This window comes from Myxocyprinus asiaticus, chromosome 44 (genome assembly GCF_019703515.2).
Source record: "Myxocyprinus asiaticus isolate MX2 ecotype Aquarium Trade chromosome 44, UBuf_Myxa_2, whole genome shotgun sequence".
In the NCBI taxonomy this organism is placed as follows: Eukaryota; Metazoa; Chordata; class Actinopteri; order Cypriniformes; family Catostomidae; genus Myxocyprinus; species Myxocyprinus asiaticus.
The window spans coordinates 34,629,005-34,652,174 of record NC_059387.1 but is presented as its reverse complement, the minus strand read 5'-3'; the positions used below and the strand labels follow the sequence as shown (position 1 = coordinate 34,652,174).

Here is a 23,170-nt window from a genome sequence, read left to right as displayed (position 1 = left end):
AACCTCCTGAGACACGAGTGCGACTACAGTGTATATTTTCCATTTCCCTTTTTGATTTGTAACTAGTAGCACCTAATAAACATGCAGAACATTTTTTTCATAAAAATGTATGTTCTAATATGGAGACAGCAGGACTAAGTTGTGAAATTTTAAATAATACTTAACTGCATAAGAAAGATCTAGTATGCTCCCTTGCTCCCTATTTAGTGAATGACTTAACCTCCAGAGTGCTGTCTGTCCGCACTGGTCTCAGAACAGTTTGAAATGCACCTTATTTTCATCCTAACTCCATATAAAGCCTCTGAAAGCAAAATTTTTTCAACTTTTGGATGAACCCATTTATTCTCAATGTTATAAAGCACAGTGAATATATGATTATTAAGGGGGGGAAAAAAGCATTTATTCCACATAAGTAGACATTGTGTTTAATAACGCCATTTCACGATAAATCGCTCAAACTTTCATAATGGCATATTGGATGAAACTAGAGAATCTTTGGACTCAAACAGGTTTCGATGTTTCTTACCAGATGTAGTTTTGTTGCCGTTTCTCCCAAAGAAAAACTCAAAAGCCATGTTGTTTTGTCACATGACTCTGTACGTCAAAAGTTTAACCCTTTACTGACAGGGTTAGGGCTAGATTTGTGTCAGATTTGCCTCTGCATTTATTCACACAACGGCCCAAAAATTACGTTGTAAGTAGAACATACTGGAGCAATGGGAGTACACCTAAATGGAATGCTTTAATTGACACTTTTGACAATTATGTATTTGTGACTACTAACGCTTTAACGTCCAGGGTTAATGATTGTGCGTGAAAATCCCAGGAGATCAGCAGTTACAGAAATACTCAAACCAGCCCGTCTGGCACCAACAATCATGCCACAGTCTTTTTTCCCCATTCTGATGGCTGATGTGAACATTAACTGAAGCTCCTGACCCATATCTGAATGATTTTATGCACTGCTGCCACATGATTGGCTGATTAGATAATCACATGGATGATTGTTGGTGCCAGATGGGCTGGTTTGAGTATTTCTGTAACTGCTGATCTCCTGGGATTTTCACACACAACAGTCTCTAGAATTTACTCAGAATGGTGTCAAAAACAAAAAAAACATCCAGTGAGCGGCAGTTCTGTGGATGGAAACACCTTGTTGATGAGAGAGGTCAACAGAGAATGGCCAGACTGGTTCAAACTGACAAAGTCTATGGTAACTCAGATAACCACTCTGTACAATTGTGGTGAGAAATATATAATCTCATCTGCTATTCTGAGATGCGGGTTGGTGCTGTTTTGGTGGTACGAAGGGGATCTACACAATATTAGGCTGGTTGTTTTAATGTTGTGGCTGATCGGTGTATATCTTTCTATATATATATATATATATATATATATATATATATATATATATATATATATATACACACACACACACACACACACACACACACACACACACACACACACGTTTTCTTTTCTCTTTACTGACTTGTGCAGGGCTAGGCCAGTTTAGGTTATTCGTGGTTACATCTATGGTTTACCAGTACTTGTTTTTATACTCAGTGTGTAAAATTGTGTAGCTATCTATTTGGGTATAATGAGTTTATAATATATTGAGCCAAAAAAGGGTTCTTTTCCACAGTTGCTAAACTGGGACTAACTTCAATTCAGTTACCCCTTTTCCCAAGAAAGCACACTTTTAAAAGTCTCACCACAGAACAAGTAGATTATTTCTGCAGGCAACACAACACAGATTAATAGAATTCACACTAATGTGATATTTGACATAGAGTTTATACAGCTTTCCTTTTTCTGGGCTCATGAGCTCATAGTACACTCCACACACACATTATTGTCATTAATTTGCCTGTTGGTAAGTGTGACAACGAGCACTGATGTCCTGTCTCCTGGAGTGTATAAGTAGCTCCCTCACCGACAGAGCTCCTCCCAGCTGGAGAGAGCAGCGAAAATTACAGAGAACCCAAAGAGACAGCTGTGTCATACTGCCAGACGTGCCCAAACACAAACACATACACACTTCTTTACTGCCACTACACCCACAGAATCCAAAAGCAGCAATTTTTCATTTTAAGATATACTCTACTATCTTTTCTGCAGTTGTGCAGCATGCTTAGGTTATTAAAGTCAACATGAAACAGATTTCACAACCTATTTTACTTCCGCATTCTGATGTATTTGACTGAAACAGGCTGTTCAATGACAATAAATGTGGGGCGGGATTTTATCCATCAAGGAATTGTCTGGATCGTGAAAAGTGGGCATTCCATACAGAATGAGGCCAGGTGGTTGGAGGGGCAGGGTTGAAAAGTAAGAGGGCTTGATGATGTCAGCAGAAAAGGAACATTGTTTCAGAGGCGGAGCAAGTTATTACATTTTGATGAAAGATAACAAAGGCGCATCTCTGACGTCTGAGCTTTTGGTATTTTCTGCCTTTAAGATGCAAAGTGAAAGATAAACACTGGTTCTTTAAGTGAGTCACAAGCATCAGTAAACCTCTATGAAGTACTTTGAGAGCTACACAACATCATGCCAATGAGACCCACAAGAGATATCAGGTAGAGCACAGGAAATTACAGATACATAAATATCTATGCAAAGACTATTGACTACATAAAAAAAGGTAAACCTCTCTAAGCATCACATAGCCCAATAGTTATATATTTCAGACTTGCAATACAACTTGGTCCAACCATTTCTGGTTACAGTTAGAGATAGTTCACGCAAAACAATGAAAATTCATTATCATTTACTCATATCTTTCCAAAGCTGTTTGACTTTCTTCCATGGAACACAAAAGGAGATGTTAAATTAATTTTTGGGTGAACCATCCCATTCTGTTCTAAATCACCAAAAGTCACCAAGTTGTCTCACATGAGCTTTACTGGCTGCTGTGACACTGGTAGATATAAAAGAAAGCAATAGACAAAGAAATGTTGACTTACCTTAATTGGTGAATTGGAAAAGAGTATGAGACCATCGGGACATAAATTGGACAAGAAAGAAAGAAAACGATTATCACTTACAACTGGATTGAACTTTGTATACATTCTGATGTGACAATGTAGAAAATATCCGCACAGAAGGGTGCTAGAAGAGAAATATTTTGGGGGGGGGGGGGGGGGGGAAATGGAAGAACAGTACAAAAGACTGTCATTGTTAGGTGTCACCCGTGGTAGTACAAGAAACAATTTCAACAGCAGTGTGGATACGCAACGGGTTGAAACATTGTGCAGGAACAACAATGCTTTCTCAACAAACTGCAAACAGAAAGCGTTTGATTAGTAGAGAACACCTTGGAACACATGGTTAATGGGGGTGAGCCGAGCTTGTTGGACATTCAATGTGGAAGAAACACCCAAGCCAAACCAAGCTGACCCGCTTTGAATGAACCCGGACATTTGCGTCCAGGAGACGGGGTGACATGTTAGTTACTGCGGTGCACAGTTTAATCACTCTAGCCCAGGCCTGGAATCCACACAGCCATGCATTACGTGGATCCACTTCCCAAACTTCCACAACAAACCTTCCAGCGTGACGGTCGGTCCAGCTACGTGTTCCTGAGGTTCCACAAAACTAGGGAAGAACGGAGGTGCGGCTGGATTCAGACTGGAATTCTTTGCATCAGGGGACTTGGGACTCTTTAATGTCGATGAATGGGACTTCTTGCCTGGTTTGGTTTTGCTCTTTGGTGAAGGAAGAGGTGCAGGGATTGGGACATGAGTCTCAAAGCTAACACCTTCCATTCCTGAAAGATCGAACGGCTGACTGTGATTATTATGAGACCACACTGGTCTAGATGGCAAGAAAGGGGGTGCTGAGATGAGAGCCTCCATTGGTGGTACTAAACAAGTGCTTCCAGGGGTTGACACTTGAGGTTCTTTCCCCTGGGACTCAACCACACCTTGGGTTTCCATTGTGGAAGTCGTAAAGGGTTGTCCCTGGACAAACATGGCTTCCTCAAAGGTTCCACCAGTAGATATGAAAGGTTGAGTCTCACTGATGTCACAAGCAAGTGGATCAGCTTTGCCCAGTGGATTCTCCAGATAGGCGTCGTCTGTTTCCATGATGATATCATGGAAACCAGAGGAAATGGACAGGGGTTGATGGGGCGAGAGACCAGAAGCCTGACTTGGAGACTTTGGAGAGAATGTTGCAGGATGCACTGTTGATGTTGGGGAAGTGGCCGCGAGGGACAAAAGATCTCGAGTAAGAGACAGCGAAATCAGACTCTCATCGGTGTAGTCTTCAGAAAGGGAAACAAGAGCACTATCACCTCCAAGTGGTGATGAGGTAAAATCAGTTCCAAACTCTTGTGACATGGAGGCCAAAGCAGGGACAAATGGTTCGGCATGGATCGCCCATTCTTCAGGAATCTTCTTGCGGCTTTTTGGCTTCTTGGCTCGTCCGCTGATGCGTCCAACATCTTCCCAGCCTCCATCTCCGTCCCGTTCCTTGCGTGGCGAGGACTGATGTGGGCTCTCAGATGAAACAATTTCGCTCTGTATTTCTGAGTGGAAGTCACACACCTCATCACGGGGTCTCCGTTTTTTCTTCTTCTTTTCCTTCTTGCGGTCAGATCCATCACCGTCTCCCATCCTGCTATCTCTGGGGGACCACTGAGGGTCGGGCATTTCATGTAGGCTTTCTGCCAGGTGGGTGGCATGGCGGCTGATAACTGTGGAAACGCTTGGTGTAAAGGGCAGGTCGGATGGAATTCCGGCCTCATTGGACCAGTGGTCACCAAAGACACCTCGTATATAAAGAAGAAAGATTATTAGAGTAGCACTACCTCCTCCTATCGCTGCGTCTAAAAATTACTTCACACACTGTCAAAAAAATGGAATGGTGTTCCACTAAACAACATTAATATTAAGTGTAATTGATGAAAATGATTCATGATATTGACGTAAAGAGTTGAAATGACTGAAGTAAATAAGGATAGCCAGTCATTGTTTCAAAATAAACGTGACAGGTTGATCAGAACCTTGACGCAAAGCTTATTACACAACACAAAATAAAAATGGATGTCATGAAATATTGAATTTAATTTGAAATTATGTTATTATGGGGGGAGAAAAAAGTATTGTATGAAGTGATATGAGAGACATGAAGCTGGCACGCCTATGTTTGCCCGGGGCAACAGTCAATTATAAAGTTTAGTGGTCATTGTACAAAATATTTGAGTACAGATTAAAGCGACTGACCAGTTGGAATCAAGTATTTCAGAGAACTGCGTTTTAGAGCGCAACAGTGCCCGACCACTTTCTCAGCTGTCTTGGATTAAAAAGTATTTTTCCCATAAATTTTTTCCATAGTAATTTCATAAAATCCTTCATAAGAGTTGTAAGCCATGAACCAAACCAAAAAGCTCAAAAGTGAATCACAACATTAAAAACATTGATCTGAAGCACAAAAAAGTATTTGACAACTTGGGGCAAAAAATAAAATAAAAATAACGTACAAGATGGTGTACTTAACGTCTTTAATAAGGTAATGAACTACAATCACGTGAAGCATTTTGAATGAAGTAATCAAGTTAAAGATGATGGAAAAACATAAAACTGTTGATTTAAAGTTGTTGTTTTTAAGTCTAGAAACAATATATTTAAATTGTATTCAAAATATTCAGATATATAAGTACTTTGAGAGTAGACTTAGACCAATACAGGTGCATCTCAATAAATTAGAATGTCGTGGAAAAGTTATTTCAGTAATTCAACTCAAATTGTGAAACTCGTGTATTAAATAAATTCAGTGCACACAGACTGAAGTAGTTTAAGTCTTTGGTTCTTTTAATTGTGATGATTTTGGCTCACATTTAACAAAAACCCACCAATTCACTATCTCAAAAAATTAGAATATGGTGACATGCCAATCAGCTAATCAACTCAAAACACCTGCAAAGGTTTCCTGAGCCTTCAAAATGGTCTCTCAGTTTGGTTCACTAGGCTACACAATCATGGGGAAGACTGCTGATCTGACAGTTGTCCAGAAGACAATCATTGACACCCTTCACAAGGAGGGTAAGCCACAAACATTCATTGCCAAAGAAGCTGGCTGTTCACAGAGTGCTGTATCCAAGCATGTTAACAGAAAGTTGAGTGGAAGGAAAAAGTATGGAAGAAAAAGGTGCACAACCAGCCGAGAGAACCGCAGCCTTATGAGGATTGTCAAGCAAAATCGATTCAAGAATTTGGGTGAACTTCACAAGGAATGGACTGAGGCTGGGGTCAAGGCATCAAGAGCCACCACACACAGACGTGTCAAGGAATTTGGCTACAGTTGTCGTATTCCTCTTGTTAAGCCACTCCTGAACCACAGACAACGTCAGGGGCGTCTTACCTGGGCTAAGGAGAAGAAGAACTGGACTGTTGCCCAGTGGTCCAAAGTCCTCTTTTCAGATGAGAGCAAGTTTTGTATTTCATTTGGAAACCAAGGTCCTAGAGTCTGGAGGAAGGGTGGAGAAGCTCATAGCCCAAGTTGCTTGAAGTCCAGTGTTAAGTTTCTACAGTCTGTGATGATTTGGGGTGCAATGTCATCTGCTGGTGTTGGTCCATTGTGTTTTTTTGAAAAGCAAAGTCACTGCACCCGTTTACCAAGAAATTTTGGAGCACTTCATGCTTCCTTCTGCTGACCAGCTTTTTAAAGATGCTGATTTCATTTTCCAGCAGGATTTGGCACCTGCCCACACTGCCAAAAGCACCAAAAGTTGGTTAAATGACCATGGTGTTGGTGTGCTTGACTGGCCAGCAAACTCACCAGACCTGAACCCCATAGAGAATCTATGGAATATTGTCAAGAGGAAAATGAGAAACAAGAGACCAAAAAATGCAGATGAGCTGAAGGCCACTGTCAAAGAAACCTGGGCTTCCATACCACCTCAGCAGTGCCACAAACTGATCACCTCCATGCCACGCCGAATTGAGGCAGTAATTAAAGCAAAAAGGAGCCCCTACCAAATATTGAGTACATATACAGTAAATGAACATACTTTCCAGAAGGCCAACAATTCACTAAAAATGTTTTTTTTATTGGTCTTATGATGTATTCTAATTTTTTGAGATAGTGAATTGGTGGGTTTTTGTTAAATGTGAGCCAAAATCATCACAATTAAAAGAACCAAAGACTTAAACTACTTCAGTCTGTGTGCATTGAATTTATTTAATACACGAGTTTCACAATTTGAGTTGAATTACTGAAATAAATGAACTTTTCCACGACATTCTAATTTATTGAGATGCACCTGTATATCGGTTTTACCGATTAATCTGAGGGAGTATATGCTGTCAATTAATAACCTCAGAGCTCACTGTAGGTCGGTCTTTAAAGGTTTAAAAGTTATCGTTAAAATCAATTCGTTTTTAGAGAAAATGAATACGATTATTCTTTCGGAATCAGACTATTGTGCACTATAAACAAAAAGGGCCTATTTTTCATCTTTGCAGATCAGAAATGTAGATCAGCAGCCACAATTGATGTCAACCGTAACCCATTTGTGCAAAAGGTCTCTAGTCTACTTCAGCTCAAGTAATGAGCAGCAGCTATAATTGGTGGGGTTTGCATTTGTAGAATAACATAATAATGGAGCTACACAAAATGATTGGCCTCTATATGGTATGCCTGACTGACCCAAATGTCTTTGTCATGGAACAGTAATACTGTGTGATGTCAAACGTGTTTTTCCTGACAGCCTGTCCTGTTTAGATGGATCAGTGCTGTACAGACGAATGGGGAAAAACCTGTGAGTGTGCAACGCATTGCAGCAGACACTCCATCTGTGATCTTGAAATACATTTCTGTAAGACTGGTAAAAAAAAAATTAAAAAAAATCTTGCAATTATTTTGGCTTGAAAAAGACAAGATACTGGTTAAGGGTTTTTCCAGAATGCCTAAACCAAGACCAGAGCTTTCAAGCTATATCCACCAAACTCTTTACAGACTTTCAGACTATTCTGTGCTATGACTTTTCTAGCTGATCAGACAACTTACTGATATTTCAAGGTTTTCCGTGATGGTGGGAACCATAAACGGGATTAAAATGCAAAGGTCTTTGACAACCAACTCTTGCATGAGGAAATTTGATTACTCTGGTTGGTGTGTAACACACTGTTTGCATATTAACAACCTGCCATCAGTAAACACAGACCACTAGCATGATTCCATCCATCTAATGTGGCATGACTCTGGGCATTAGCTGCACTGTACTCACCCCATGCAACTGTGGAGCCCTTAAATGCACTTGGGACCCCAGAATGGATGGTATGTTTATCTTGCCTTGGCAACTAATGATGAAGCTGTTACAATCTATCACCAGTTATAGTGCCCCCTAGTGGACAGTCACTACATATATATATATATATATATATATATATATATATATATATATATAGTGGCCAACTACACTACATATCATGGTATTTGACCACATTTGTGCTGTCCTCTACCTGCAGGCATGTCCAGTGGGTTTTTAGGTGTCATGGCAGCTAGAGCTTCGGGAGGTGTTTTTGGTGCATCGGTGGTGTGGGCGGCCGGTGGCCCCTGTGGTTCAGCAACATCAGACGGTCTTTCTGTCTGGAGAGGAGCTGCTACAACAGCTGTGTTCACTGCAGACGTCACAAGAGCCTGAGAGAAACCTATAGATTTAAAGACATAAAAAAAAAAAAAAGAAAGTACATAATTAGATACATGACATTTACTCCAGGCCTCTGTTTGTGGCTTTACAATCATTAAAATGCAGAGATTCCTTTGTGTCCTATTTATGACGGTCAAAATGCTTCAGTGCAATTAAATGTGTAAAGTGGTTACAAGCTTACGACACCTTATAAAACCGTTTATGATTTTGTGCTATGTATAATGCATTGCTACGGTAATGGCATATTCACAACACGAGTAACACATTCTGACTAGCACGTAACTTAGTAAAAGTTCAGCTGTGCATTCGCTTTATTGTCTGTGCAAGCTGCAATATTATATTTATGTTGTAGATATACAGTAATCTCATACAGGATGTGTTTGAGTAAGGTGATTAATCTGCTAGTAAAATGCTTTAGTTTCCTGATGTTCAGCTCACGCAGCTCAGGCGAGGCAATCCACACAATACTATGACTGGATCATTTGAGTTAACCATACTTGATATTTTCTTCTTCTGGAAACATTGTTAGTGCATTGTAAATATCTTGCAGTGTTGCTAATTTATTGTCATACAATGTTTTGTAATGATCGTCATGATTTGCATTATTTGTCTCGTTTTCTTAATCGTTTACGAAACAATTCACAGTGATATTCTTGTCTCAAGATATGATTCGGGGTCCCTCCTTCAGTGCAATTATATGGATTTTTTCACCTGTTTTTGCATCCACAAGGTGAATTTCAGAAGTCTGATTGCTTGGAAAAGTGGTGGTAAAGTTGGTTCAAATCACTAACACAAACTATAAGCACTAGTAACAGTGATGCTCAACATGCATCACATCGGACACATACATTTTGCAAAGGCAAAACATAGTAACTACACGTATATCAGCTCTCTAAGACTATGATTTGTCCATTGACAGGTTTGGCTCATCAACACTCAAATTCAGAGAAAACAGAATGAGACTCTTTCATAATTCGTCGTCGTAGTTACTGCGTTTTGGCTGCCACATCAGTTATGACAGAAAGCGTGTGACGCTGTAACAGGCATAGAAATGCAGCATCAGACAGACAGAGATGTGATGTGAATTCTGATGCGAGTGTGACTCATCACCTCCCAACAGCCCCTTTAAACCGCTACTATTGTCTTTCCACAGAGAGAAACAGGGCTGTTCATTTATTCTGCTAATGAATTCACACTCATTAAAAATACTAGCATTACTACTAATGTGAGCCATTAGAGTGCACAATGAGAGCACCACAGTTATAGCAAATTAAATCATCATATATTCATTGCCACATAACTTTACCTGGAGGAATACGTTTCCAAAATGTTTACTTTTAGTGGCCTAAACACAGAAAATTCTCACTAGACTTCAAATGGGTTGCTACAGATTTGAGATCTGCACCACAATATCGAAAGAAGAAGCAGATCATTTGCACGAGTGAGGCAAAACCAGGCTTCAATCGCACAGCACTTATGCATCTGTCAGATGGAAAGCATATTTAGCAAGTATAAAGGGCAGAAAGCTAGACTAATAGAATTTGCAAGGTAAATAACAAAAATTTTCGATAGAGGATTAATCCTGGCATTTCTTGCTACCGCGACCCTATCCTAACAGACCTGTGACCCATTTTGGGGTTGCAACCAACCAGTTAAGAAACACTGGCCTAAAATATGCTGTGTTTATTGATGTTTCTAAAACAGGTACAGTTTCACCACGAGTGACTAAATGATGCTGTGAGCAACACAATGACTGACATTGTTTGTCACTAATATCCATGGAAAAAAACGTCTAAATACTTTTATTGTTCTAAAGACAAAAATACAGCTTCATGCCTAAAAGAAATATGATATTTTCTTAATTCACTCGCCATTGGCAGGAGTGACAGAGTTAATTTTGGACCCTGCATCCATCAGGTATTTGGACTAGGTGAAGATGTTCACCTGAAAACGGCTCCAGTGGGCTACTGTCCATCATCTGTGGGGATACAGACTGTAAGCCCCACTGATCGTGAAAACCAGACGCTGAGCCTGAAGACAGAGAGACATAAAGAGATAGAGACAGAGAGAAGATAAACAATAGGGAGTGGCGTACAAGCAAACAGACATGTAAACAGATAATTGTTAAAATCGATTTATGGAATGATAAATATATATATACATTTCCTTACTGTGAATTACACAAACATAGGGCTATAAGAGTCAAAAATAAAATCCCAAAAGCAGTTTATTGTGCAACCATTAATAGTCATAGACATTAATAGTCAGAAAATTGAAATTTGGTGCATAACGTGGGACTTCTAACCATAAACAAGCCAGAAATTACAGAGATTTGCAATGCTCTATATGCAAGTATTTACCAATTTAAGCTTTATTTATAGCCTACATATTCACAGATGAATGGTTTTGTGTGTGTGTGTGTGTGTGTGTGTGTGTATGTATATATATATATATATATATATATATATATATATATATATATATACACATATATACATATATATATATACATACATATATATATATACATATATATATATATATATATATATATATATATATATATATATATATATACACAGGTGCATCTCAATAAATTAGAATGTCGTGGAAAAGTTCATTTATTTCAGTAATTCAACTCAAATTGTGAAACTCGTGTATTAAATAAATTCAGTGCACACAGACTGAAGTAGTTTAAGTCTTTGGCTCACATTTAACAAAAACCCACCAATTCACTATCTCAAAAAATTAGAATATGGTGACATGCCAATCAGCTAATCAACTCAAAACACCTGCAAAGGTTTCCTGAGCCTTCAAAATGGTCTCTCAGTTTGGTTCACTAGGCTACACAATCATGGGGAAGACTGCTGATCTGACAGTTGTCCAGAAGACAATCATTGACACCCTTCACAAGGAGGGTAAGCCACAAACATTCATTGCCAAAGAAGCTGGCTGTTCACAGAGTGCTGTATCCAAACATGTTAACAGAAAGTTAAGTGGAAGGAAAAAGTGTGGAAGAAAAAGATGCACGACCAACCGAGAGAACCACAGCCTTATGATTGTCAAGCAAAATCAATTCAAGAATTTGGGTGAACTGCACAAGGAATGGACTGAGGCTGGGGTCAAGGCATCAAGAGCCACCACACACAGACATGTCAAGGAATTTGGCTACAGTTGTCGTATTCCTCTTGTTAAGCCACTCCTGAACCACAGACAACGTCAGAGGCGTCTTACCTGGGCTAAGGAGAAGAAGAACTGGACTGTTGCCCAGTGGTCCAAAGTCCTCTTTTCAGATGAGAGCAAGTTTTGTATTTCATTTGGAAACCAAGGTCCTAGAGTCTGGAGGAAGGGTGGAGAAGCTCATAGCCCAAGTTGCTTGAAGTCCAGTGTTAAGTTTCTACAGTCTGTGATGATTTGGTGTGTAATGTCATCTGCTGGTGTTGGTCCATTGTGTTTTTTGAAAACCAAAGTCACTGCACCCGTTTACCAAGAAATTTTGGAGCACTTCAGGCTTCCCTCTGCTGACCAGCTTTTTAAAGATGCTGATTTCATTTTCCAGCAGGATTTGGCACCTGCCCACACTGCCAAAAGCACCAAAAGTTGGTTAAATGACCATGGTGTTGGTGTGCTTGACTGGCCAGCAAACTCACCAGACCTGAACCCCATAGAGAATCTATGGGGTATTGTCAAGAGGAAAATGAGAAACAAGAGACCAAAAAATGCAGATGAGCTGAAGACCACTGTCAAAGAAACCTGGGCTTCCATACCACCTCAGCAGTGCCACAAACTGATCACCTCCATGCCACGCCGAACTGAGGCAGTAATTAAAGCAAAAGGAGCCACTACCAAGTATTGAGTACATATAGAGTAAATGAACATACTTTCCAGAAGGCCAACAATTCACTAAAAATGTTTTTTTTTTATTGGTCTTATGATGTATTCTAATTTGTTGAGATAGTGAATTGGTGGGTTTTTGTTAAATGTGAGCCAAAATCATCACAATTAAAAGAACCAAAGACTTAAACTACTTCAGTCTGTGTGCATTGAATTTATTTAATACACGAGTTTCACAATTTGAGTTGAATTACTGAAATAAATGAACTTTTCCACGACATTCTAATTTATTGAGATGCACCTGTATATACACACACACACACACACACACACACACACACACACACACAAACACACTTGTTGAAGTCAGAAGTTTACATACAACTTAGCCAAATACATTTAAACTTCCTGACATTTAATCGTAGAAAACATTCCCTGTCTTAGGTCAGTTAGGATCACTACTTTATTTTATGTGAAATGTCAGAATAATAGAGGAGAGAATTATTTATTTCAGCTTTTATTTCTTTCATCACATTCCCAGAGGGTCAGAAGTTTACATACACTTTGTTAGTATTTGGCAGTATTGGCTTTAAATTGTTTAACTTGGGTCAGATATTTTGGGTATCCTTCCACAAGCTTCTCACAATAAGTTGCTGGAATACTGGCCCATTCCTCCAGACAGAACTGGTGTAACTGAGTCAGGTTTGTAGGCCTCCTTGCTCGCACATGCTTTTTTCAGTTCTGCCCACAAATTTTCTATCGGATTGAGGTCAGGGCTTTGTGATGGCCACTCCAATACCTTGACTTTGTTGTCCTTGAGCCATTTTGCCACAACTTTGGAGGTATTCTTGGGGTCATTGTCCATTTGGAAGATCCATTTGCGACCGAGCTTTAACTTCATGGCTGATGTCTTGAGATGTTGCTTCAATATATCCACATTTTCCTTCCTCATGATGCCATCTATTTTGTGAAGTGCACCAGTCCCTCCTGCACTAAAGCACCCCCACAACATGATGCTGCCACCCCCATTCTTCACGGTTGGGATGGTGTTCTTCAGCTTGCAAGCCTCACCCTTTTTCCTCCAAACATAACGATGGTCATTATGGCCAAAAAGTTCAATTTTTGTTTCAGCAGACCAGAGGACATTTCTCCAAAAAGTAAGATCTTTGTCCCCATGTGCACTTGCAAACTGTAGTCTGGCTTTTTTATGGTGGTTTTGGAGCAGTGGCTTCTTCCTTGCTGAGCAGCCTTTCAGGTTATGTCGATATAGCACTCGTTTTACTGTGGATATAGATACTTGTCTACCTGTTTCCTCCAGCATCTTCACAAGGTCCTTTGCTGTTGTTCTGGGATTGATTTGCACTTTTCACACCAAACTACATTCATCTCTAGGAGACAGAATGCGTCTACTTCCTGAGCGGTATGATGGCTGTGTGGTCCCATGGTGTTTATACTTGTGTACTATTGTTTGTACAGATGAACGAGGTACCTTCAGACATCTGGAAATTGCTCCCAAGGGTGAACCAGAATTGTGGAGGTCCACAATCTTTTTTTCTGAGGTCTTGGCTGATTTCTTTTGATTTTCCCATGATGTCAAGCAAAGAGGCACAAAGTTTGAAGGTAGACCTTAAAATACATGGTTAAAACATTTATTTTAATGACTTCAACCTAAGTGTATGTAAACTTCTGACTTCAACTGTATATATATTTGGTGTGTAAGGGTTCGCCATCCACGATTCGGTAAGCATTGGCACCGTAGTTCACCTCAAGTTTATTGACACACCTGGAGCACAAGGTTTTGCGAAGAAAATAAAGTGGCAAATACACACGCACAGTTACAACCTCTGCTAATGCACCTGAATGGATCTGTAGATGGATACACCCCGCCTGTGTTTCACTTGGGTCAACTTGATGACATCACTGTTCTGCAAGCATTGTGTGTAGATGAAAATGGCAAGTGGAGAAAACGAGCCACTGATAGAGAAGCCCCCTGAGTTATTCAGGTCTCCTGTCTGGAAACATTTTCTTTTTGCAGTCAATTACAACAGCAAGTTACAACCCTGTTTTAAGCCATTCGGTTTCATCCAGCTGCTGCCACTTGTTTTTTGTGCACAAAGTGCTCAACATACTGTTTTTTCCCCCATCCGCATAACTTTAATTGTTGGTGTACAATATGTAAACACACACTAGATGGACGTCTTTGACCATTCTGATGTTTTTACAGTGATGTGCATTTCAGTGCAGGATGATACTGAACACTGGATGTGTGCATCTTCATTGTGCTCTGGACTATGTGTGTGCATCTTGTGGATGTGTCTTCAGCATATTTCAGTGCGGTTTGCATGTTTTGTCAACTCGTATCAGCGTGATTGCTTGTGAACAGTCATAAAATTCAAGCTTTGAAAAGGAATTATTGAAGGATGGGGAAGTTAAAACATTTGGATGGATCAAAAACGTAAGTAAACAGTTCCATTAATGAATGTTTCAGATGTCATGACTGTTTGATGGTGTACGGTGCTGACACGCTGTTTACAGCGGGTGTGTCCATTGACGCGACGCAACGGCTTGAGGCTGTCTACACCGGGTGCACCAAAATAAACTTCCTAAAACATTTATTTGTGTTGTTGTTGGCAGTAGTATCCCCGGCGCGTGCAGCGCAAAATGGAACGGGATATCTGTTTACTGTTGGCATGATGCGACACGCCACAACAGGCGCTTCCATGGTAGAAAGCATCACTGATTATTAATGGGTTCTATTGCTTTTGACAAAACTCTCACATCCGGTGTAGACAGGGAGTGAGTGTTAACAGTTGTGGTTGAGATGAAAATGTTAATATATTCGGATGCAATATGTTGGATGCGCGTTCTGTAAACTCTGAAATTTAGTTTTATAATGTTGTGGAGTATGCTCATCGTCTTCCGATTGAGTTTTCATTTTTTATTTCAAAATATTTTGATTTTTAAGCTTTTAAAATTAATAAGCATGCACAGTATGTTCTTATTATGAACCTATGTAAATTAAATTACACATAATATTTGGTTATTTTTTCCAAAAATCATCTCAAACTTCCACAGCAGCAGTGGAGTTTTTCTTGCTGTGTGAATGTTTAAATACTTCATATTTTTATAATGACGAAGTAAATCATGCTAAATTTCTTGCGAGAAGTAAATCCAGCTGACTAATGCATAGGCTGTTCGTGGCAAACGTCACTCATGTGCACACACTCCTTTTGGATTCCACGGAAGAAAGAAGGTCATACCAGGAATATGATGGTGAGTAAATGATGACAGAATTGTCATTTTTGGGTGAACTATCCCTTTAACATTCGATGTGTATGCATTGATGAACTGATCACCTGTTAGAAAGTCTGCCCCAAAGGCCTGCTGGTCAGTCTGATGTGGCCGTACGTCTCCCTGTTTATCTGGCCACGATGCCAAAATCTGGCCACCTGATGACCCCGGTGGATTTACAGCACCTGTAACACGGATATGAGATTAGTTTTCTGCTCTGATTACAGACTATAAACCTCCAAATATCCAACTTACCAGCCCTGTTTCAAACGCACAACACACCAATGGCAATTCTAGTGCATACTTTAGTCAACAAACAGCTCTACCGTGACAGAAATCGATCAGTTAACCCGCAACACTCCAGCGGGCCTCTGACTGGCACACAGTGAACTTGTGGTCCCGTCGTGATGTGGGACCTCCTGACTCAATCCGGGCCAGTGCTCTGACCCGAAGTGGCTGTTCTGTTAGCATCGGGCAGGCTGAACCCTCCCACTACTAACTCTCACTCACCCCCTCTTCTGACGGGCCTGCGGCTCCGAGCGGGTGATGATGAAAAGACTCAACAAGACGAGACCCAAAGTCACAGCTGAACGGTGGGTACCCAAAACCCAAACAGAGCTGCTGTCCTGACCTCTGATTAAGATATGTCTGTGATTTCAAGAGAGGGTTCAGTTTGGTTGGAGAGGTGTACAAATGTCAAAATAGCTTGCAGTATAGTGAGTACAGTTTCAGTATTAGTGGATGATATCAGTGGACTAATGCAGTCTCCATGTACATCTGTTAAACCCTGATTTTTGGGGTGGGCGTTTAGGGTGAGTCTGAGGTTAGAGAAGGGGACGTTGGGAAATCAACAACTTGCAGTGAGTCAAAGCTGTACACAATCCAGAAAAACACTGCTAGAGGACAAGAGAGAGAGATGCAAAAAAATTAAATAATATTTGTCTAGGCCAGAACTGCCAAGTCATGTTGAATTCTCTTCAATTAATTATGTACGAGACTGCAGGACCTTAAAGTGTTTGTCAAAAAACAAGTCAACGGAGTTCACATGAAAAGCTCCAGCAGCATTCGTTTACAGATGACACTCACACCTTGATATTTTGTTATCTAATGCGATGACATTGAGATGTTTTTAAGTGTGACTTAAGTAATACTTTTTTGGCCACTGTATAAAATTAAAGGAATAATCTGGGTCCATAAAATGTTGGTTAATGGAGAAAAATAACCTTGGGAGAAACCAGACTCACTGTGGGACCCAGTTCCCCTCTAACTAAACAACATGAATATAATGCCAATATTACTTATGTATAGTGCAAGTCATGGTTTAAAATGAGTAAACTAAGTAAGTGTTAAGGGCCAGTGTTTATTAAAAAAAAAAAAAAAAGTGTATGACCTGTAAGATTAATGACTAATGTCTTAGAAGTTCATCCTGGATTAACCTTGAAAGTTCACAGTAACTACGTTTCCATCCAAGGATTTTTTGCGAAAAAGTTTTAGCGCATCAAAATTAAGCTGATGGAAACGCAAATTATCGCAAAAATTTCACAAGTGTCCACATAATATTTTTCCATTTAACTCTAGCGCATAAACTCTATGTCGATACTTCGAATGTCGTGAAAAACTGGTTTGAAAACACTTTTTGTCGAGAAAATTGGCATTAACGCAAAAATGTAGTGTCACATGACACAATGTACCCCAATCGTTAGCCTGTGTTAATCATGACGACAAGGTATACATCCTTGAAAGCCAATTTATTGTACGTGATTATGGATTGATCTTAACGGCATAAAGATCCGATCACTGCAAACATGACACTTCCAGGAGTACCAACACAAATATCTCGTATCATGCACGTCGACAAGTGCATGGAGAACAATTTAATGGCTAATGTTTGTGATTAATATAATCGTGGTAGACATCCATTTATTTATTAAAGTTGCTTTTTCACGCCATTCAGAATAATAGACGCAGTCATGGAATTAGCCCACAATACAAAAAACACATCATTTCTGTGCACAAAGATGTTTTAAATTAAAAATAAATACACAATACTAGGAGAAAAGCTCCAGCTTCAGCTGGAACACTAATATAGCCCAATTCTATCAAATTATTATTTATACTTGTATTAAATGAATTACCAAACGAAAAAAGCATTAAACAAATAAATTACTAAATGAAAAAATTATATTGTTTGGACTAAATAATTGCCTTTTCTTTACACAAACTTAAATTAGCCGTACCCTGTTCTGTAGACGAACAAAGTCAGCTGAATGACATTTTCTACACTTCAAGACTATAAACTATCGGAACTATTTGTCCAATGAGTTCACTTTCAGATAACAAGCTTTTGAACATTTAAAAACATTTACATTTTTTTAAATCTAACCCTCTTTACCTCAGATTGCATTTGCTGAGCACTTCAGAAAATGTAAATTGCATTATGACACAAATTAATTTGAGATGACAATCAAGTTCAGTTGGTCGTTAAAAGTTGTTGGAGAAATATGCGGGACATAATGCAGTTGTGATGATGATGCTTTAGATTAGATGATTGTTCAAAACAGTCTATTGAATATCAGGAATGTATCTTATGTAAACCCTGATATTACACCGCATCAATGTTTCTTTAATATCTGTGTACACACAGCATATACACATGGATGGATGCTCCTTATACTCAGACTGAAAGTTTCCTCCACTACTTGGTGCAGGTTGCCAGCTTGAACAGGGTCATGATGATTCGCTTTCGGGTCGGAACCGGTGGCAACCTGCGATAGGTGCAACATCAGGACCGATACTACAGTCCTATCAGAAGGGCAACTGCTCCATTTTGACTGCAATTCCTCGTCTTCTGATTGCATTTATTTGTGAAAGTAAAATGACAGTAAGCTGTTTAATTTCAATGAATTGTCTCAATACTCTCCACATTTTACCAAAACTTCAGGGGAAAAAAAATTGGGGACATCTGTGAGGCGAAAGGTACACAATTAGCGATAAACACACATTAAAAAGTTAACATGATCAGTGAACAATACACTAACACTTGCACTACAACATTTATTGATCTTGGTTCCTGTAAATTTCTACATATTGCAATACATTTTTAACTTAATGCTGTAGGTATAATGCATTATGAACTAATATAACAACATGAATATTAGTGTATTTATACATTACAACTAACCAAGATTAATAAATGCTGTAAAAATGACTGTTGTTTGTTATTGGTAGATCATGATCCCCAATGCATTAACTAACTTTACGTATAGAACCTTATTGTAAAGTGTTAAATAAAAATAAAATAATTCTACATAAGAATAATTATTATTAAAAGTGTAAAATAAAAATAAAATAATTCTACATAAGTATATTATTATTATTATTTGCATTATTATTATTATTAAAAGTAGTGTTAAAAATAAAATTATTCTACATAAATATATTATTATTATTATTAAAAGTAGTGTTAAATAAAAATACATTAAATAATTCTACATAAGTATATTATTATTATTATTATTATTATTAATAATAAAAGTATTAAATCAAAATAAATAAAATAATTCTACATAATATATATTATTATTTTTATTATTATTAAAAGTATTAAATAAAATAAAATAATTCTACATATGTATATTATTATTATTATTATTATTATTAATAAAAGTATTAAATCAAAATAAATAAAATAATTCTACATAATATATATTATTATTTTTATTATTATTATTATTAAAAGTAAAGTATTAAATAAAAATAAAATCATTCTACATAAGTATATTATTATTATTATTAAAAGTAAATTAAATAAAAATAAATAAAATAATTCCACATAAGTACATTATTATTATTATTATTATTATTATTAATAAAAGTAAAGTGTTAAAAATAAATAAAATAATTCTACGTAAGTATATTATTATTAATAATAATAATAATAATAATATTAAAAGTGTGCGTAAGAAAACCAAGAGAGAACGGTATGCTTGTTTGTGTACACAGAACACTGGATGATTTTTATTATGAAACTGCATTTTGGGGAAGTAAAATGTTTTTGCCCAGAGTTTGACCAATCAATCTTACCTTCACCCCATGTGAACTGCTGATAAATGTTAGCGGACAGCAGTTCTCTCTCTCGGTCTTTGTGCCTTGAAACCGGGCCGAACAGACCCTGTCTATTTTTATTACTTTGCCAATGAGGACGCAGGCAGCGTGCCAAAACACTGCTGGGCAAACGACCCTCATCTCACGACACATGTGCCAGAGGAACCAGAGCAAAGTCATGGAGTCTCAGTGTTGTCATGGTTGAACTTGTTTATAGCAGTATCTGAAATAAATTAATGGGACACATTCTACATATTTGCAGCTTTTTATGTAATTATTTTTTTCCCTGAAGTCCAGTTATAATGTTCGTCATAATTAGGTCTTGCACAGCTATTTTCCAGCCATAACATGTTCGTAATGATTCGTTTTTACCCATTGATGTCCATTTAGAAGATTGGACTCTTTATTTAAAAGAATGAGAAAAATAAATGTTCTCTTAAACATTCACTCGTTCCTCACATCCTGTCCATTCATTTAGCAAAAAATACATCTAAACTTCAACCAAACAACTTGCCAATGGCTGTGTGAGGCGTAACATGGCAAAAGGAAGTAAACATAGTAGAACAGGAGGGGTGTTTGTCCTCTGAATGACCCCACAATCAAAAGTCTGACAGCTGCTCAGACACTCTCGGACGGGCTGGACGCCAAACTGAGCAGGAACCTCAAAGCTGCACCTCCAGATGCAGGCAGGACCTTATCTGCCCTCAAAAGTCTGCTGATTACTGTCTTTCTGCTGCAGGAGGGCCAAAAGAGCTGCTCTATTGATCTGTCCTACATTTATCCTCTAGATTAGAGTGGTTATGCAATGCTACCAGCTTACAAATGATTTAAAATACATCAGAAATCTTTAAATGATGAATCCTTAAGAAGGGAAGCAGAGAAAAGCACCTCTGCAGACAGGGATTATGGGAAACACCAACGTTAGTAACATCAGCAGAGAAACAACTTTAAAACTGACCTCAGTGCACATTTGTCTAGAAGAAAAGAAGTACGGCAACATGAGGATGCCAAACGCTGCAGAGCTTTACTAACATATTACAGATTAATTACAGAAGCAGGGCCATCAAACGGACAAAAGTTTACAAAGTTGTTTTTTGTTTTTTTTTTTGCATTATAACTATTTCTTGAAAATGATATATATACACAATGGTGGCCAAAAGTTTGCAATAATGTACAGATTTCACTATTTCTGAAGGAAATTGGTACTTTAATCCACCAAAGTGGCATTCAATTGATCAAAGTATAGTTAGGACATTACTGATGTAAAAGCAGCACCATCACTATTTGAAAAAAGTCATTTTTGATCAAATCTAGACAGCAGCCATCACTCCAACACCTTATCCTTGAGTAATCATGCTAAATTGATCATTTGGTACTAGAAAATCACTTGCCATTATATCAAACACAGTTGAAAGCTATTTGGTTCATTAAATGAAGCTTAACATTGTCTTTGTGATTGTTTTTGAGTTGCCACAGTATGCAATAGACTGGCATGTCTTAAGATCAATATTAGGTCAAAAATGGCAAAAAAGAAACAGCTTTCTCTAGAAACTCATCAGTCAATCATTGTTTTGAGGAATGAAGGCTATACAATGCTTTGAAAGATTTCATACAAAGGTGTACACTACAGTCTTCAAAGACAAAGGACAACTGACTCTAACAAGGACAGAAAAAGATGTGGAAGACCAGATGTACAACTAAACAAGAGGATAAGTACATCAGAGTCTCTAGTTTGAGAAATAGACGCCTCACATGTCCTCAGCTGACAGCTTCATTGAATTCTACCCGCTCAACACCAGTTTCATGTACAACAGTAAAGAGAAGACTCAGGGGTGCAGGCCTTATGGGAAGAATTGCAAAGAAAAAGCCACTTTTGAAACAGAAAAACAAAAAGAAAAGGTTAGAGTGGGCAAAGAAACACAGACATTGGACAACAGATCATTGGAAAAGAGTGTTATGGATCTTAACCCCATTGAGCTTTTGTGGGATCAGCTAGACTGTAAGGTGCGTGAGAAGTGCCCGACAAGACAGTCACATCTATGGCAAGTGCTACAGGAAGTGTGGGGTGAAATGTCACCTGAGTATCTGGACAAACTGACAGCTAGAATAACAAGGATCTGCAAAGGTGTCATTGCTGCACGTGGAGGATTTTTTGATGAGAACTCTTTGAAGTAGTTTAAGAAGTTCTGAACATTTTCTTCAAATTGTAATAGTAATTTTTCACATTATTAATGTCCTGATTATACATTGTGATCAGCTGAATGCCACTTTGCTGAATAAAAGTACCAATTTATTTCCATAAGAGCAAAATCTGAAAATTATTCCAAACTTTTGGCCACCAGTGTGTGTGTGTGTGTATATATACAGGTGCATCTCAATAAATTAGAATGTCGTGGAAAAGTTCATTTATTTCAGTAATACAACTCAAATTGTGAAACTCGTGTATTAAATAAATTCAATGCACACAGACTGAAGTAGTTTAAGTCTTTGGTTCTTTTAATTGTGATGATTTTGGCTCACATTTAACAAAAACCCACCAATTCACTATCTCAAAAAATTAGAATATGGTGACATGCCAATCAGCAAATCAACTCAAAACACCTGCAAAGATTCCTGAGCCTTCAAAATGGTCTCTCAGTTTGGTTCACTAGGCTACACAATCATGGGGAAGACTGCTGATCTGACAGTTGTCCAGAAGACAATCATTGACACCCTTCACAAGGAGGGTAAGCCACAAACATTCATTGCCAAAGAAGCTGGCTGTTCACAGAGTGCTGTATCCAAGCATGTTAACAGAAAGTTGAGTGGAAGGAAAAAGTGTGGAAGAAAAAGATGCACAACCAACCGAGAGAACCGCAGCCTTATGAGGATTGTCAAGCAAAATCGATTCAAGAATTTGGGTGAACTTCACAAGGAATGGACTGAGGCTGGGGTCAAGACATCAAGAGCCACCACACACAGACATGTCAAGGAATTTGGCTACAGTTGTCGTATTCCTCTTGTTAAGCCACTCCTGAACCACAGACAACGTCAGAGGCGTCTTACCTGGGCTAAGGAGAAGAAATGGACTGTTGCCCAGTGGTCCAAAGTCCTCTTTTCAGATGAGAGCAAGTTTTGTATTTCATTTGGAAACCAAGGTCCTAGAGTCTGGAGGAAGGGTGGAGAAGCTCATAGCCCAAGTTGCTTGAAGTCCAGTGTTAAGTTTCCACAGTCTGTGATGATTTGGGGTGCAATGTCATCTGCTGGTGTTGGTCCATTGTGTTCTTTGAAAACCAAAGTCACTGC

At 38.5% G+C, this 23,170-nt stretch overlaps 1 protein-coding gene across 5 annotated transcripts in view; it reads right to left on the bottom strand.

Moving 5' to 3' along the window:
- LOC127434805 (microtubule-associated protein 4-like) overlaps nucleotides 1–23,170 on the bottom strand; it is a 102,705-nt gene that overhangs the window by 42,617 nt on the left and 36,918 nt on the right. For 4 of the 5 annotated variants that reach the window (XM_051687801.1, XM_051687802.1, XM_051687799.1 and 1 more), the window contains 3 exons: nucleotides 15,847–15,966; nucleotides 10,601–10,687; nucleotides 8,469–8,657 (listed from right to left, as the gene is read on the bottom strand). In XM_051687801.1, coding sequence (XP_051543761.1) covers nucleotides 8,469–8,657; nucleotides 10,601–10,687; nucleotides 15,847–15,966 — 396 coding nt within the window. Of the gene's footprint in view, nucleotides 1–3,547; nucleotides 4,775–8,468; nucleotides 8,658–10,600; nucleotides 10,688–15,846; nucleotides 15,967–23,170 lie in introns of all 5 variants that reach the window. The other variant, XM_051687803.1, reaches the window with a different exon arrangement.